This window comes from Rhinolophus sinicus, linkage group LG11 (genome assembly GCF_036562045.2).
Source record: "Rhinolophus sinicus isolate RSC01 linkage group LG11, ASM3656204v1, whole genome shotgun sequence".
Classification (NCBI taxonomy): domain Eukaryota; kingdom Metazoa; phylum Chordata; class Mammalia; order Chiroptera; family Rhinolophidae; genus Rhinolophus; species Rhinolophus sinicus.
The window spans coordinates 17,014,059-17,029,986 of record NC_133760.1 but is presented as its reverse complement, the minus strand read 5'-3'; the positions used below and the strand labels follow the sequence as shown (position 1 = coordinate 17,029,986).

The 15,928-nt window shown below is 54.9% G+C and overlaps 2 protein-coding genes across 6 annotated transcripts in view; both read right to left on the bottom strand.

Moving 5' to 3' along the window:
• Window positions 1–2,858: 2,858 nt before the first annotated feature.
• On the bottom strand, window positions 2,859–6,242 carry PABPN1L (PABPN1 like, cytoplasmic). 2 transcript variants are annotated; one of them, XM_074315900.1, is made up of 7 exons: window positions 5,738–6,242; window positions 5,238–5,376; window positions 4,857–4,924; window positions 4,233–4,339; window positions 4,031–4,118; window positions 3,505–3,574; window positions 2,859–3,366 (listed from the first exon to the last, which is right to left on the bottom strand). In XM_074315900.1, the coding sequence occupies exons 1-7, from the start codon at window positions 5,996–5,998 to the stop codon at window positions 3,086–3,088; spliced, it is 1,014 nt and encodes a 337-aa protein (XP_074172001.1). In that variant the 5' UTR covers window positions 5,999–6,242; the 3' UTR covers window positions 2,859–3,085. The 2 variants fall into 2 exon arrangements, with proteins under 2 accessions (XP_074172001.1, XP_074172002.1); XM_074315901.1 differs by having other exon boundaries at window positions 3,188–3,366; window positions 3,432–3,574.
• Window positions 6,243–8,607: 2,365 nt separating this feature from the next.
• Window positions 8,608–15,928, bottom strand: part of CBFA2T3 (CBFA2/RUNX1 partner transcriptional co-repressor 3) — a 95,629-nt gene continuing 88,308 nt past the window's right edge. For all 4 annotated transcript variants that reach the window (XM_019742676.2, XM_019742677.2, XM_074314450.1 and 1 more), the window contains one exon: window positions 8,608–14,932. In XM_019742676.2, the coding sequence (XP_019598235.2) occupies window positions 14,642–14,932 (291 nt within the window). In that variant the 3' untranslated portion in view covers window positions 8,608–14,641. The remainder of the gene's footprint in view (window positions 14,933–15,928) is intronic.

The window sequence follows — 15,928 nt, the reverse complement described above, 5'->3', positions numbered from 1 at the left end:
CGTGGGTGCCCCTGTCTCCCTCAAACGCTGGGGAGAGGGTCTCAGACCAGGAGGAAAGTGGCTCAGTTCCCTCTGGGGAGTGGGGAAGGCTGTGGCATCAGTCAGCCTGGGGCTAGAATTGGGAGATGAACTCTACTCTGCATCCCTTTGGATGTCCTTCCCTTCTAACAAGCACAGGATTAATTTTTTAAATTACAAAAGTAAAAAAATAATCAGGAGGGTGTTAAAAACACAAGTGCAGGTGGAATTGGAAAACCTAGAGTAGGGCTGAGAAGTACCAACCAACAGGTGTTGGTTGCGATGCTAGTGGGCCGTAGGCTGCTCTCACAGGATTTCTTCCCTGCAGTCCATGGTCAAGGTTTTAGTAGTGATCTCTGCTGCCTGAGTAGTGACTGCAAATTAAGTAGGGACTGCAAGTTGGGACTCCCAACATCCATTGGATTCAGGTGGCAGGTGGAGTACTCTTCTTTTTTCATCTTTTTCCTTCTTCTTGCCTGGAACTTGGATGTGATGGCTGGAGCTCAGACAGCCATGTTGAGAACATGAGGATACGATTTATCCACTAAGGACGGGGAGCAAAAGCTAGCAGGAGCCTGGGTCTTTGCTGTCATACCAGCCCTGAACTATTTGTGTTCAGCAATTTTTTAATGTGAGAAAAATAAACCTCTATCTTGTGGAAGTCATTGCTACTTGGGTTTTTCTGTAGGTATAGCCAGACCAAACCATAAATGCTTTTTCTACATTAGGGAGTTTTCACGCACATTGTTAGGTAGCCTCCCATTTTCAGCCGGAGGAAATAAAGGATTACAAGTAATCTGCTAGCCTTTGTTCTGTCAGAACTGTCAGCAGTTTCAGGTTATCTTTCTGCATCTCTGTACATGAGGCTGGCCTCATTGAGGGCTATCTGCCTGCCTGTCCCTTGCCACTCCAGGACTGAGCCCCTTGGGTGCTGCACCTAGTCAGCCCTTGGCTGTTGTTCTGGGTGATTTCTCCTGCTTAAGTTCACCACCAGCAGTTCAGTCTTCCCTTGGGCATCAGCACCTCTCCCTCTCCTGCCCCAGACCAGACGGGGTCAAAGCGAGCCATGCCCAGCCTTCTCCGGGCACAGCCACTTGGAGCCCTCGCCAACCCATGTGGTGGCCACAGCCAGGAGTGCTTTCCATCCTCCCTCCACTTTAGCCTGCTCAGGTCTGAAATCCACGGGAAAGGAGGGAGTCCTGGGTCCAGTCTCTCCTTGAAGTGGCCACACAGAAGGGATCAAGAAAATGCTTCCCAAAAGGAACTACTTGGGGAAGAAGACGCAGTGGGACCTTACAGAAAAGCCAGCATGCACAATGAGTCCATCAAGACCAACACACAACTCCCCTTACTGAGGAGGGGAACAGCCTAAGGTGTTGAGCAGGTAGGAGCTGGCGGCATCTGTCTGGTGCTATATAACCTGCAGCTCAGGGAACTACACCTGGTGGCATGCCTCTCCTGCAGCCCCCTTGCTCATGGTCCTGACCACGCACAGAGACCCCACGGCCAAGCCTGGCTCTGCACTGAGCTGCTGGGTGGCCTTGGCAAGCTTCCCTAACAGCGCTTCTACCCGCCTTTTCACTAGGAAGGAGGGGCTTAAAACAGCAGAAGTCGAGTCGCTCACAGTTCTGGAGGCCAGAATCAGGAATCCAGGGACAGCAGAGCAGGCTCCTGGAGGTTCTGAGGGAGGATCCATTCCAGGCCTCTTCCCAGCTTCTGGTGGCTGCCAGGGCTCCTTAGCTTGTAGACACGTCACCCCAAACTCTGCCTTCATCTCTGTTTCCACATCATCTTCTCTGTGTGTCGGTGTCTCACAGATCCAGTGCGTGTCATTTGATTGAGGGCCCACTCAGATGATCCAGGATGATCTCATTCCAACTTAATCACATCTGCAAAGACCCTTTTCCAAATAAGGCCCCATTCACAGCTCCTGGAGATTAGGATGTGGACATATTTTGGGGAGGGCCATCATTCACCCTATTATAAGAGCCAACCAGGTCACAAGGGGAGTGTGAACCTGGCCTGCGGGAGGAAGTCAAAGATGTATGTGGGTAGAGCGCAAACAGGTGGCCCATCTTCCCCAGAGAATGCTGTCGTCGCAGGTGCTGGAGAAGGGGGACCAGGGACAGAGACAGGGACCAACCCACGTGTGGGCTAACTGGGTGGCCACCAACCCACCTGTAAATTGAAGCACAGAGCAGCTCTGTTAGAAGCTTATGGAACCAATAATCAAACAAGGCAGAGTTCCTTTAGAAAAGTGCAGGGAGGGTTCATTAGTAGTTATTTAACACTAGAACACAGTGTGTTCGCACTTTGCCCCAGGCTTCTTTCCCAGCTCTGAGTGCAGTTAGGGGATAGACTACATACTGCATCTTCAGGGAGAAAGCCAGGTGTGCCTGCTTCGGAGAGGACGGCAGTCAGAGTACCCAGTATGGAAAACTCCCCTCTGCTTCCTGAACTTCTGAGGAGGCCAAGCCTTTGCCCGGGGCCCAGGTGCCCGTCCTCCTGCAGTGGCTCACACCACAGTGCCTCACAGGTGAGGACATACGGAGGCAGGTGTCTGAGTCACTTGCTGTGGGGGAAGCATGTGCCCTGAAGGCCAGCAGACCTAGGTGAAGATACCATTAGCCTCTAGTTCTCTGTAGCACAGAGCCAGTGGTGACACTGCCACACAAGCCCTAACACTGCCCGCTGGTTGTTAGCTGTGAAATGAGGTAGAAGTGAGTCTCGGCCCCACAGCCACATCCCATCACCCTCCTTTCTCTGTAGAGTCTGCTCCTGAGAAAGACAGAATGAACGCATGTCCAAGAGAGACAAATAAAGGGAGGTCTATTGTCACGTGCTTTTAAAAAATATTCAAATTTAATAATTTATGCTTTACCATTAAAACACACATTTCTATTTTTCTTTAAAAGGAGTTAGTCAATGAGCCCCGAGTATGCCAACCCCGAGCTGAAGCAGCACTGCTTGGGCCTCACCTGCCTGAAGCTTTGCCTAGTGCCCTCCAAAGCCCCAAGTAGCACTCTCCTGCCAGGCCCACACCTGTACCCTGCTTCGTGACATGGTTTTAGCCGTGGGGTCTGGGCCATTGTGCGAGGCCCTGGAGGGCCATCCTCCTGTCCGAGTGAAGAGGGGAGGAGTGGTTCTTACAGATGTGGGGGCACTTTCCACTGGCCCTGAATTTCTCCTCTGGCGTCATGCTCTCCTGTCCACCATGCCGTATGACCCCACAGCACTCCAGACCCGCCCCCTTGGAGTAAATGGTCCCATGTGGAGCACAGCTGTATGTTCCGGATCCAGCCCTTCTTTCAGTATGGTGAATACGATGGTGAGACTCTGCCACATCCCCTGTGCAAAGAGAGAATGGGAGATGAGTGCCCACCCAGGGCTGCGCCCTTCCCATCTGCACTCACCTGTTCCGCCCTCGTGGTCTGAAGTGGGCCCTGCCCTGGAGACTGCTGTGGGGGAAGGGTGCTCCCCTGGCACCTGGGTGTCCCCGCAGGCCCCCTCTGTCCGTGGAGCTGATCCCTGGTAAGTTGGTCCTTTTGGGCAGCACCTGAAACCAAAGGCCAAGAGGCCCAAGACTCCTGTTCTCCCATCCTCCTCCCCCATGCAGCCTAAATCCCCTCCCTAGGGTAGAGCCCAGGGCAAAAGCCACCTCCAGGAAGGCTTCCTGGGTTTCTTTGCTGGAGGCTTACAGTCAGGTGTGCTCAGTCCCTAGAGCCCACCAGGCTCTCGAGGCATCAGACCCTAACCTTGTTCTGGACCTTCTCAAGATCCCCACTTAGGCCTAAACTGTCCAGCCACATCTTTGGTCTTGTAATATGCCTCTGATGAACCAACATCTCCCTCTACATGGGGTGGGGGCCACCTTGGGAGGGGAGCCTCCTCAGGGCCACACATTTCCTGGCATCTCAGGGATTAATGGGTTAATATAGAGAAGCTCAGAACAGAGCCCACACCCCACAGTGCCCCACCTAGAGGTGCCCTGGTGACTCACAGGGACACGCACCTTGATGACCCGGCCTCGGAAGATGCTCTCATCCAGATCCACAGCAGCCTGGGCTGAGCTCTCAGTGGCAAACTCTATGTAGGCATAGCTGGGGTGGGGCAGGGACTGGTAAGGGCCCAGCCCAGGCTGCCCATGACGGACAGTACTCTGGGGCACCGGTCCCCTCCCCTGAGGGGACCCTTCCCCTCGGCCCTGCACTAACCCTTTGGGGTGTCCGGAGAACTTGTCGCACAGGATGGTGACACGCTGCACCTCCCCGCAATGGTTGAAGTAAGCCTCCAGCTCCTCAGCGGTGCCCCCGTAGTCCACCTGACACAGGCATGGCCCTGGTGTTGGGGGGCTCCTGCAGAGGCCTCAACTTCCCGGGGCCTCCTGTACCATGCTTTCTTAGTAGAGGTTGGCTGGACCCCAGTGTGTGGGTGGTAGTGGAGTCTTCTGATTCCACCCCTGCTGGGGGTGGACTGGAGACTGAGATGAACATGAACACCCCCACGTGTTAGGGGACCCCCGCCCCCATGTTTATGTGGCCTGTGCAGAGAGTGTGTGGCTTTTTCAAGTGGGATTCGTTGCCAAAGATTGACCAACTAGGAGATGTCGTGTGTTACTCCTGGCTCCTAGCTCACGTTGGGAAATCAGAATGCTTGCTGACACAGGCCCGAGGTCCCGTCCTACCTCTTCAGACCCCACCCTCCTGCTTCTCTCCTCTGGCCTCTGTGGCTTTGAGTTTGCCCCCCATTCATGTCCCTTCCTTTAATCCTCATAGCCAGGAGGAGGCAGCAGACCCAGGGTGCCCCCTGAAGGGACCCCATCTTCCTTCTGCACTCACGTTGCCCACATAGATGGATCTGTGGTCCACTTCCACCTTTTCCACAGGAGTCCCAGGCCAGGGGCAGTCTGCAGAGAGAGCAGCCTCAGGAGGTGAGGGGTAGGGGGCTTGCTTTGGGCTGGGGGCTCTCAGCAGCTGCTAAGGGTAGGTACCTCATGTTTGTGGCTCATTCCTCACTCCTGGAGGAAGAGGTCACCCCTTGGGCCTATTCTAGAAGGACTTACAGCTGCCTGCCCGGCCAATGCTCCCTGTGAGCCAGCCCTTTCCCAACAGCAGCTGGCAGCCTATCCTGATTTACGGAGGAAGACTAACGGCTCAGAGCCGTGTGTCCGAGGACTCAGGGGCCCACCAGCCCAGGGAAGGGGGCCTGCTGGCTCCTACCTGTCTTTGGACTCAGCAGCTGCCGGGCCAGTATGGCCCCCGCGCCCTCCTCTTTTCCTGCGTGGTCCTGCGCCCTGGGTAGCTCTGGCCGCTCGGCCTGCTCCATGGCCCACAGCTTCAGTTTGATGGCCTCCAGCTCCTGTCAGCACGCAGCCCCACGCTGAGCCCCAAGGAAGGACATTCCTAGGCTCCTCTTGAGGGAGGGCAGAGGGGGGCTAACCTGACCCCTCCTGTCCTCAGGGACTGCTGGGGACTTCTCCAAGGGGAATGGGAAGGTCATGTGGACTGGGGCTACAGAGAAGTCCCTGTAATACTTCCCCAACACAAAGGCCCCTCCAGCCTGTGCAGGGGTGGGCATCCACACTACCCTCTTCCAGGCAGGGGACAGTGGCTCTCTCACCTCCAAGGTCAAAGCTCAGCAACCCCCAGGCACAGGGGCCCTGAATTCCCTGGCCAGCCTCTGCCCAATGCTCCACCACTGGGATCCACGAGGCTGTTACCTGGTTAGGTACCGGACACTCGTTCATGTCCTCTCTCTCCAGTAGAGACAGAGGGAAGCCGGCATCTTTCTTATCCTCCTCAGTGTCCTCTGCTTCCCAGGGCTCCTCTTCCTCCTTCCTGTCCCCACACCCTGGCCCCAGAGGGGTCTTCTCGGTCCAGCTGCAGGCCCCCCAGCCCTGGGCCTCAGGGTCTGAAGAAGCCCTCTGGAGCCAGGCCTCGGTGGGGGGTGGGAAGAGAGCACGGCTGAGGAAAGGCCACATGGTAGATGAGCGGGTAGGAAGGAGAGACCTCCAGCACTCACCTGCACACCAGCACCTACCGGTACTCTCCTGGGTTTTAAGCCCTCGCCCACGTCAGCTGCTCCCACTAAGCACTTAAAAGGCTTCCAGCTGCAGCCAGGCTTCCAGCCCTGGCTTCTGGGCCCTGAGGGTCAAAGGCCGTTTCTTTACCCCTGGCCCTGTGCCCTTCCTCACGGGGTAGGCACCTCCAGGACACTCAAGGTGGGGAGAGAGGAATGCGGCTAGGCTGCGGGGAAGCCTGGGAGAGCCCCCCCCCCCCCATGTGTCAGCTCAGCCAGGCCTGCCTTGAGGCCTGAGCTAGGTGTGGTGACAACCCAGGAAGCTCGCTGGAGTCACCATTCCACACACCTTGCTCAGTATTATACCTTGCTGAGTGGTAGACCACTGTTAGGATGACATGGGCACAAGCAAATTATCCAAGTGTGCAGAAGCCAGAAGGATGGCATGTGGGTTCAGAGCAGGCTTCCTGGAGGAGGTGGCATTTGAGCCAGCCTTGATGGACTGGGTCAGGCAGAGCTGTGGCCAGGACAGCCTGAGCAGAGGGAACAGCTTGGGAAAAGGTCTGGAAGGGATGAGGACCAGATGGGTGCCTGGGGAGCAGAGGTCTACCTCTGTCCATCCTCCTGACCCCCCAGGGACTCACCAGGAGACCTGCCCTCGCCCACTCCCATTTTGGGCCCTGTCTTAGGTGAGAGCCATTTAATGAAGCCAGAATTCTGCCCTGGCAACAGGGCCAAATGGTTGAAGTTGAATTATGAGAAGAGCAGGCGGTGCATACTGGGGGCCTGAAGGCAATCTGTAAAGCCTGCCTCTGTTGCCTCCACTGCTCTTCACTTGCTGCCCACAGAGGGCAACTGAAGGCCTGTGTCCCTGTGTGCCCTGGTCTCCTGCATCTGTCGTTGCCTGGCTCAGTCTTGGTGGAGTTCCTGTTGTGCCTTTTCTGTTGTGCCCCCTGACATGTTTACGGGGGACCTCTCTAGCGTGTTTGCCCACCCCAGCCCAGAGCCCACCCCCAGGCCACAGCAGGTAAGTCAAAGTTGGGCCAATTGGGGTTTCTTCCCTGGAAACTTGGAATTGGGGGCTCAGGGGTGGGGAGAGTAGCAGCCACAGTAGAGCTGGACTATGAGCCCGGAGCTGGAGCAGCATTCCTCTCCTGGGGCTGTGGGTGTAGGGCGATGAGGCATGTGTCCTGGGAATGGGGAGACGTGTGGCTGCCACTCCAGCTTTGGGCAACTGAGATCCCCTGCCTCTTTGCCTGAATCCTCCTTCCCTTACCCCACTCGGCTCTGTTATCACCTCCATGGAGGCTGAGCTGAATACTGCATGGTGTCCCCTTGGCCCCTGAGGGATAGTGGTCTCCAGGCAGAGTCTCATGGCCCCAGTCGTCTGTGCCCCTGTAGGTGCAGGCCTCCCAGCTTAAATGCAGGTCGCCCTTCTCTCTCCCCTTTCCATCCCACACTTACATGTAAGGACTCCAGAGGGCGCTATTGCCCCTGTGCCACTGCTTCCAGGGAAACTCCCTGATTGCTCCTCCTCCTTCTTGTGGTGATTGCGCCGTGGCCTCGCCCTCTGCCTGTCCCGTGTAAATTATACATCCCCAGGTCTCCCCTGGCAGGCCAGAGTGCCTTCAGGGCAGCGTCCATGTCTGCACTGAGAACAAGGCCTTGGTCCCAGGCTGGCTGGACAAGGATGGAAGTGCAGCCACAGTCTGTCTTTTTCCCCCAACACAGGCGGTTGGTACGCTCCCTACTGTGGTTCTGAGGCCCCACGGAGGGTCTCTGGGCCTGGGCCCTTCCCTCTACTTCCATGTGGGAGGCAGGGCACTAAGTTGAGAGCCGCTGGACTCAGGCCCGGCCTCCGGCAGCCTCCCTCTGAGCTCAGACTTCTGCAATGGAAAAACGTTGTCATCCCACTCTGTGCCGAGATTGCTGACACACCAGGCCCAGCTGGGGCTCCCGCCAGCCGCCTGGCATGGGGACAGCCTCGCCCCCACACTGGCCTTTCCAATGACGCCTTTCAAAATACACCATGTTCCAAGCCTGGGCCTGAGTATTAATAACACCCCTCCCCCAGGGGCCACCAGCAAACCAGGAGCTCTGAGTCCTGGGCACCCAACCCTGGACGGGACCTGCTCTGGGAGCAGGGACACCATGGCGAATATCCTGGCGACTTCGGGCCAAGGTGTCCCTTCCCTTGGTGTGCACCCTGAGGTCCCATGTCCACCCTCAGGGTCTTGTGGGAGGTGCCTAGCACTGCCAGAGGCAGTGGGGCTTGGAGTCCATGAGTGCCATCTGGGGTCCAAGGTTGTCCAGATCACCTTGAGGGCACAACCTTTGCAAGTTGACCCCACTTGGCAAGAACATAAGAAGCTGTGGGTGGACTGAACAGGCGGTCATCTGCCCACGTCCCAGTCACACGCCAACGTATGTCACATGGCTGTTCACCCCCTTGGGGCAGGGCCCTGTTTTTCTTGCCTGGAATTGAGAAAGCCCCCAGTACATATTTGGTGAATCAGTGTGTGAAACGGGGCTCAGCTGGAGTTGCCTGGACCCCAAGGAGAGGCAGAGCCGTGATGGCAAACGTTGGTTTTATTACACGACACAGAGGTAACTGGTGACCTGAACTGTAACGTCTTACAGCATTTAGGTCAAACAGAGTACATCAGAGGACACACGACGGGGACAGCATGCCATGGATCCTACACAGCTTCGAGGAAAACCCGTTACAGGAAAACGACCGAACACTCAAGGTCCAACTCCTTCAGGGGAATTAAAAAAAAAAAAAAAAAAAAGGAAGAAAGACAAAGTGGAAAATCAATGTGTTCCCCATGAGGTTGTGCGAGGCTGTGTCTGGGCTCTGTTCCCACAGCCCGACCCCCTCGGCCTGAGGACACAGTGGGTGAGCCAATGGCCGGCATGACTGGCCCCCTTGTCCGGATTGGAAACAATGGCGCCCAATGCCTTCATTCTAACATTTAAAAATCAGGATCCAGTTTGAGTTCCAACATTGCATTACTGCTACAAGGGGTCTTTGGGGTGGCACTCTAGGGGCCGGATGAATTGAAACAAAAGGAACAGAAGCATGCAAGGTGGAGTTTTCTGGAACTTTGAGGGACCAGTACAGGTTGCTGTCACAGACACCCAGTTCCCCCAGGCCTTATCTATGAGGTGTCCAGGGAGAAGATGGATCCCCAAGGTCCAGCTCCTATACCTACTCTGCTTTCCTTGTCTTCCTCCTCTCCTGCCAGCAGGGCTATAATCCGGGGCCTTGATTCCAGCCCCAGTTTTGGAAAATGCTCTGTGTGGTGAGAGAGCCTGGAGGCCCAGGGAAATGGGCCATTGGGGCTGGGGAAAGCCTCTAGGGTCCCAGGAATACCCACCACCATAAGCCCAATTCAGCCTGGGAATGGCCTAGTCCTGCATCATCCAGAACTCTCCAGGGCGAATTTCCAGTTGTCCAGAACCCAGGATGGAATATGAGAATGGGAGTGAGGCAGCGTAACCATGAGCATCCTGGGGGAACAGGGGCTTGGTGTCTGAGAGGCCAACATTGGGTTCTTTCTTCCCCTCCCCCTCTTTCCCTGGGGACACTTCCTCCCAGCAGTGACCCCTGGAGACAAGGAGAGGAGAAGGCAGCCCTGCCCCACAATATCAGGGTTTTGCTAGGGAATGTGCTCACCCTGACTGGTGGCTCTGGCCACAGGGCCCTGAGTAGGTGTGTGGGCCACCTCCCAACTCACACTTCTGGCCCAAGGCCACCGCACTTGCCAGGTGGTCCCAGACTGGCCGGAGCTGTTGCTAGGACATTGGTATAATATGTACATAAAGCCTGCAGCAGAACCTTATCTGTCTCTAGAGCAGGCCTGGACCAATGGCTGGGGCAGTGGGAGGGGGGTGGCCGAGCCCACAGGCAGATTCCTTTAGGGCAGCCAAGGTCATGGGAAGATCCAAAGCGCAGAGGCAGCTTTGGAATACTGAGGGGGTTGGTGGTGTTACTCTGTGTTCAGTAGGTGGAGAGATGGTTGGGTGGATGGGCTGGGGCATGGTTGTGTGGGTTAGATTGGAGGATGGATTGATACACACATGTATGGTGTGTACAGGGGTGGGTGGTAGAGAGACAGGTGAATGGATAAAAGGTAACAGGATGAATAGGGGAGTGTGGGATCAAGTGATAGTTGGGGTAGAGTGATGGATGATGGATGGATGGATGGGTGAGTCAGTGGGTGAATGAGTGGGTGGGTGAATGGATAGGCAGACAGATGACTGGATTGGGCAGAAGGATGAACTGAAGAAAGAAATGAATCAATAAATAATTGTAGGTGGGTTGAGGGGATGGGCAGAATGATGGCTGGACCTGCTAACTAGAGTGGGCTGGGACAGGCAAGATGGGTATATGACAGAGACAAGGCTTTGGTGTCATTTTGAGGACATATTTGGAAAAATTGGCGAACAGGAAGAAAGTTAGGGCCTGAGCCAATCCCTTTTCATGTCATTGGGATGAAACCGAAAACAACACCCCTTACCCCTGTCCCGTTTATCTCCCTCTGCCACTGAACCTCTTGGGGCTCTGATGAACGACCCCACCTGCCCAGCCCACAGCTAAGGGCAGTCCCCTGCCCCTTCCTGGAGGTCGGCTCCCCTTATCCTATAGCCCTTACCCTGCTGGACCCCAGAGGCTTTCTCTAGCTCTTCTCTTTGCACCTGGTAACCCAAGGCTTCTTTGTGTTCTGGTGAGCCATGGGGATGGGGACCCTCTCTATTCGGATGGAGTCTGAGGTGTGTCAGCCCGTTCACCCATGGAATGGGAGGCACTGGTCTTTGCCAGCAGAATACCCCCTAGACACCACCTGGGGATGGTGACACATCCTAAGAGAAAGGCCAGCCTGGGTCCAGGCTGGGAAACAAGGAGATGAGAGGAGGGAGTGGGAAAGGTCGATGCTTTCCACATGGGAGTGAAAGAGAGGGGCCTGGGTGCCAGCACTTATCCTGCTGTCCCCACCTGTGGGCTTTGGGCTCTGGCTGCTGCCTTCCTGTCATAGTTTTGGCCTCAGAACGGGAGAGGTAAAGCTGCTGTTTTGGTTTGATTTGGGGGAGGGAGGCTCTGAGAGCAGCCACATCTCACAGAGCTTTTGGGCCACCTGCATCTTTGATTTTGGCTGTGGCCTGTGGAGAGGAGACCCTCACACGCGAACTGGTGGTCAATGGTGTGTAAGCTCAGGAGGAACCAGGGCAGGACGGCCTCTGAGCAGACGGTAGGAGGCTAGAGCCCCTCTTTGCACAAAAAAGGCAGGCGCTTCAGGTACAGATACGCGTGCTACACAGACACTCATATTTAGCAACACCAGTTCAGCTCCCAAAGCAAAAGCTCTGCTCGCACCCCCTGCCCCCCCAAAGCTATTGATTCTGTTTGGTTCTGCTGTGAGGTCATTAGCCAAATGGGGCCTGAGCACAGTGATTGACAGAAATACCAGCTCCCAAAGCATGGAAGGAGCTCCAGCACCTTTCTCAGGCCTCCCTGGGCCAGAGGAGCTGCCTGCTCTGGCTGATGCAGCCCTCACCAGACTCTGGATCTGGCTTCCTCATTGCAACCCCCCACCCCACCTTGCTGCCATCCCTTCACCCCGAGGATGCTCTCAGCCAGTGGGGGCTCTGTCCATGGGCCTGTAGCTAGCCCCTCATGCCAGGTTTCTGCAGCTCCCACTAGTGGTGGCTTCTTGGTGTATGGGATCTGGATGTGGGAACCATGCTGGGAAGACTTTTATAGTTGGCTTGAGGGTGCCATCTTCTCAACAGCCGGGGTGGGAAGGGCTGCCCCACCTCAGACCCTCAGCCTATAGTCCTTTCCTGGAGGTTGGTCTGGCCTGGATGCTGCCAGCAGGCCAACATGCTAGTGTCCCTGGCGTACTTGCTTGTCCCCAAAGGGGAACCAGGAGAGGGGAAGGAAAACAGAGGCTGGCAAGACAAACCCGCGGGTCTTCAGGTGAGGGTTTCCTCCACGACTCACTTCAGACCATCGGCCTCAGCCCCAAGTCCTGACAGCAGGGACGTGAGTGATCAGAGGCTTTAGCCCTCCTCCCCCAAACCCTCAGCGTACCCAGGGTAGATGCTCTCCAGACACCCCCGTTCACCAGCACAACCTTGTGGGAAGAGTCCAAAGGGGAGGCAGGCCCATTTCACTGTACATCCAAAACCGCCGTTTTAATAGGTTCAACGCTTGCAACAGAGGAAGACAGCAGGCTGGAAACACGACAGGCAGGCGTCCGCTGTCTCGACAGCCCAAATCCCAAACTGGTCCTTGCTTTTCTGAAACCCACAAAAGTAAACCTCTGAGAGGCTGATGGACCCACAGCACTGGGCAACGGAGAAGGTGGCTGAAACAGGGAATTTTCAGGAGGATAAAATAGATCTATCTCGACTTTCAGAATTAGGTTTCCACTGTCAGGCGTGGTTCAGGATGGCACCTGGTCTGTGTCAACCAGATGGGATCCTTCCTTTCAATACTCAAAGAATGAATTCTTACAACTCTGAAAAAAATAACAGCAAACAAACCCATTGCTCCCCGTAGGACCACAGTTCAGATTTCTTTGAAAATCGATTTCCTAAACTTTACATACTTTTGCAGTTTCTCTTATTTTTTTTTTATTTGGCAAACATTTCTTCTTTATTATCATCATGAATATCATTATTTGGACCTCTGCAAGGACTATATACATTCACATTAACGTACACTATTGACTTCTTGCCTCTCGGCGGGGTGCCCCGGGAACCCCGGTTTCAGTAGCTGGTCATTGCCCATATTGCACTCCAGTCCTGGGAACTTCTCACAGCGATGCAAGAAAATGCCAAATCATGGACCATGTCTGCCGTTTGTTCTTCCATTGAGTACAGGTGAGAATTTCCTTACTCCTTTATTTCCTCCTTGAGATCGCTGGGGGAGTTGAGAGGGGTGGGGGTACAGAGCTAGAGTGGGGGGACCTCCCCCCTGAGGATCAGCTGGACAGAAACGCAGGGTTATCCACAGCTGACCACATCTCCAAAAGGTGTGGTGAGGGCAGACTGTTCTTGTTTGTAGTTTTTTTTTTTTTTTTCTTTTTTCTTTTTCTGCAAAAGTGTGAAGGAGAGTAGGTGCAAGGAACACTGGGGGTGGGTGGTGATGGGGCAAAGACGAGTTGGGCAGGGGGCAGTGAGGAGGGGGAGAAGAGGTAGAGGAGGAAAAACGGAGAAGCAGTCATTAAAGGCGCAGTTGCTGTCTCCTTGTGCTTTGAGAAGCACTCAAGAATCAACCCGAAAGATTGTCACAGTTTTGTTTCGGAATTATGCTCTCTCTGGGAAGGACATGTTAGCACTTTTTTTTCACAAGTGGAAGAAATGAAATGTGATGAAAATTCACAGAGGGCGTGAGGACAGACGGAGTTATCTTCTGCACACGCTTACCACACGGCTGGGCATGCCCCGTGCGCACACGCAGACACTCTCACGTACACGGCAGGTGGGATGCTGAGGGCTGCATCGCCCACCACTCTGTGCCCAGTGAAGGCGCTGCCATCTCGTCGAAAAGAAACAAAAGTTGCTTTCTGTTGGGCAAAACCCTTCAAACCCCAATATCCCAAACTCCAAAAACAGAATCAAAAGGAAAGACCGACATCTGAACAAACCCAAGAGTGGAGGAAAACAGTGAAAAAAATACTTTGGCAGTGACAAACAAATTTTGGATTTTGACTTTTCGTGTTTGCTTTTTGGATTTCCTTTGGAACAGAGGTGTGTGCGGCGTCCTTGGCTGGCTAGCTGGCAAGGTAGTTTACAGGTATGTTTCCTTTATTAAAAAAAAAAAAAAAAAAAAAAAAAAACCTTTTTGGATTTCTACTTAAAGCCAAAGAGTTTGACATTAAAGGGAAAAAAAATCTGAAACCAAAAAATGCTTCTTGGGTCAGAAACTGAAGTCTTTCTTACCGTCTTTACCCAATCGGCCACATACCCTTGGGGTAGTTTCTGTGACACAGCGGCTCAGATCTCCGGCTATAAAATAACAGTTTTCTTTCTCCCTTTTTAATGAGGAAGGGGAACAAAAACCCATAGTTTTCTTTGTCCATTTCTGAATAGCTCTTTTTGCCATAAAACCTCCCAAAATTCTTCACTGAAAATATAAGCCACCAAACAATTAGTTTTTTTCATTAAAGAGAAAGTGTGTAAAAGTCATAAAGACAGAAGAAAGGAGAGGGAGAGGGAGAAGAAAAGAGAGAGGGAGAAAAAGAGAGAGAGAGAGAGACAGAGAGAGAGAGAGAGAGAGAGAGAGAGAGAGAGAGAAGGAAGGGCAGTGGACCAGCCGGTGGTGCTCAGGCCAGCGGCCAGCGTCCTCTCCGTTGTCTAAAGCTCGGTGGGAGGTTCTGAGGATGCTTGAAGAGGTTGTTGCGTGAGATCGTCAGGTAGCTGAGGAAGTTGCGTTGAATGCAGTTTTTGTTGGTTTTGTGTTTTCTTTTGGAGAGAAGCAGTAGCAGCAGTGACTCCAATGGTTGGGCTCCCAGGGCCGGGCGCAGTGTCCGGTGGCTGGGGCCTAGCGGGGTCGGTAGATGCGTGTCCGTGGGCTGAGCAGAGGGTCTGGGAGGGGTCAGCGGGGTGCGGCATCCAGTGGGCCAGGGGAGCCGGGGCGTGAGGGCCCCGTGGAGCCAGCTTCACTGGGGCTGGCGGCTCCCGTGGGCAGGCAGGAGCCCAGGCTGGCAGTGGCATCGGGCTGTCCAGGCACCGGGTCGGCCACCACGGCCGTGGAGCCCTGCAGGCTCTGGCCGCACACGTGGTGGTGCTTTTCCCAGTCCTTGTGCTGGCAGAAGGAGCCGCAGTAGCGCGCTGCGTTGCAGCCGCTGCATGTCTCGCTCGCCTTGCGCCCACAGTTCCAGCAGCTCTGGATTGGGGTGGGGGGGAGGAGAAGGTCGGGGTGGTTCAGGGCTGGGCCACCCCAAATCCCCAAAGTACCCAGGCCAGCTGCAGAATGGGAAGTGTATACTCTAAATAAACCAGCTCAGACCCAGCCAGGGCGTCAAGTAAGACAGAAAGATCTGAAAGTGTTACAGCCTGTGGGGGGACGCTCGGTGGACACAGCCCTTCGGCTGGGCTATTTTGGGAGGATGGGCTCGCACTACTGTGTTGCACAACTCTATCCCACCCCAGATAGATTCATGCGGGGTGGGGCTTATAGGACCACAGGGTCCTCAGCAGGGCAAGGAGCCACAGCCCCTTCCCTCTCTGCCAAGAAGCCCTCCTGACTCACCAGGGCTCCAATAGAGAATGTGGGGGGCCCCGGCAGAATAAAGACTGCCACGCTCTGACCTGGGGTGTATGGCAGGCCTTCCCCTACCATGGGGCCTCTGCTGCCTTTCTATGGAACTAGCCTAACCCAGCTGGCCATGTGAGCAGGGACACTGGTGAAGGCCCCAGGCTGTAGGACAGGAAAGCCCAAACATGCCCTGGAGAAGGGCCTAGGTGCCCATTAGCCTCTAAGGCCTCTAGGACCCCAACATCTCCTGCTGCCCCCGCTCACTGTGCTGGACCACACTGGCTTTCTCAGTCGACTGCCAGGCATGCCCCGCCCCCACCCAGCCTTTGTCCCTGCTGTTCCTCCTGGGATGGCACTGCTCCCCCGATGCCTGTATGCTGGCTCACTTCCTCCAGAACTGCTCAGACATTACTGCTAGCGAGCTCTGCCTGACACCCTCACCCTCCTTCCTACACACGTCCACAGCTTGAAATGCCCCAAGCATCAGCATGAAAACAATCTCACATTCTTCCCAATTGTGTGCATGTACCAGGAGCCGAGGGGGTGCTTTAAATGTCACCTGGGCTCTTCATATCCTCCTCCTGCTGCCAGCTTTCACAGGTTAGAGACAGCCCAAGCTTTGGC

What these genes read in the sequence shown, in the direction of transcription:
- PABPN1L (XM_074315900.1), bottom strand. Translation starts at nt 5,998, where the DNA reads ATGTGGCCTTTCCTCAGCCGTGCTCTCTTCCCACCCCCCACCGAGGCC. An exon ending in AGTGTCCGGTACCTAACCAG is followed by an intron (nt 5,377 to 5,737) that starts GTAACAGCCTCG and finishes GCGTGCTGACAG; the next exon opens with GAGCTGGAGGCCATCAAACT. An exon ending in GGGCCTGCGGGGACACCCAG is followed by an intron (nt 3,367 to 3,504) that starts GTGCCAGGGGAG and finishes CTCTTTGCACAG; the next exon opens with GGGATGTGGCAGAGTCTCAC.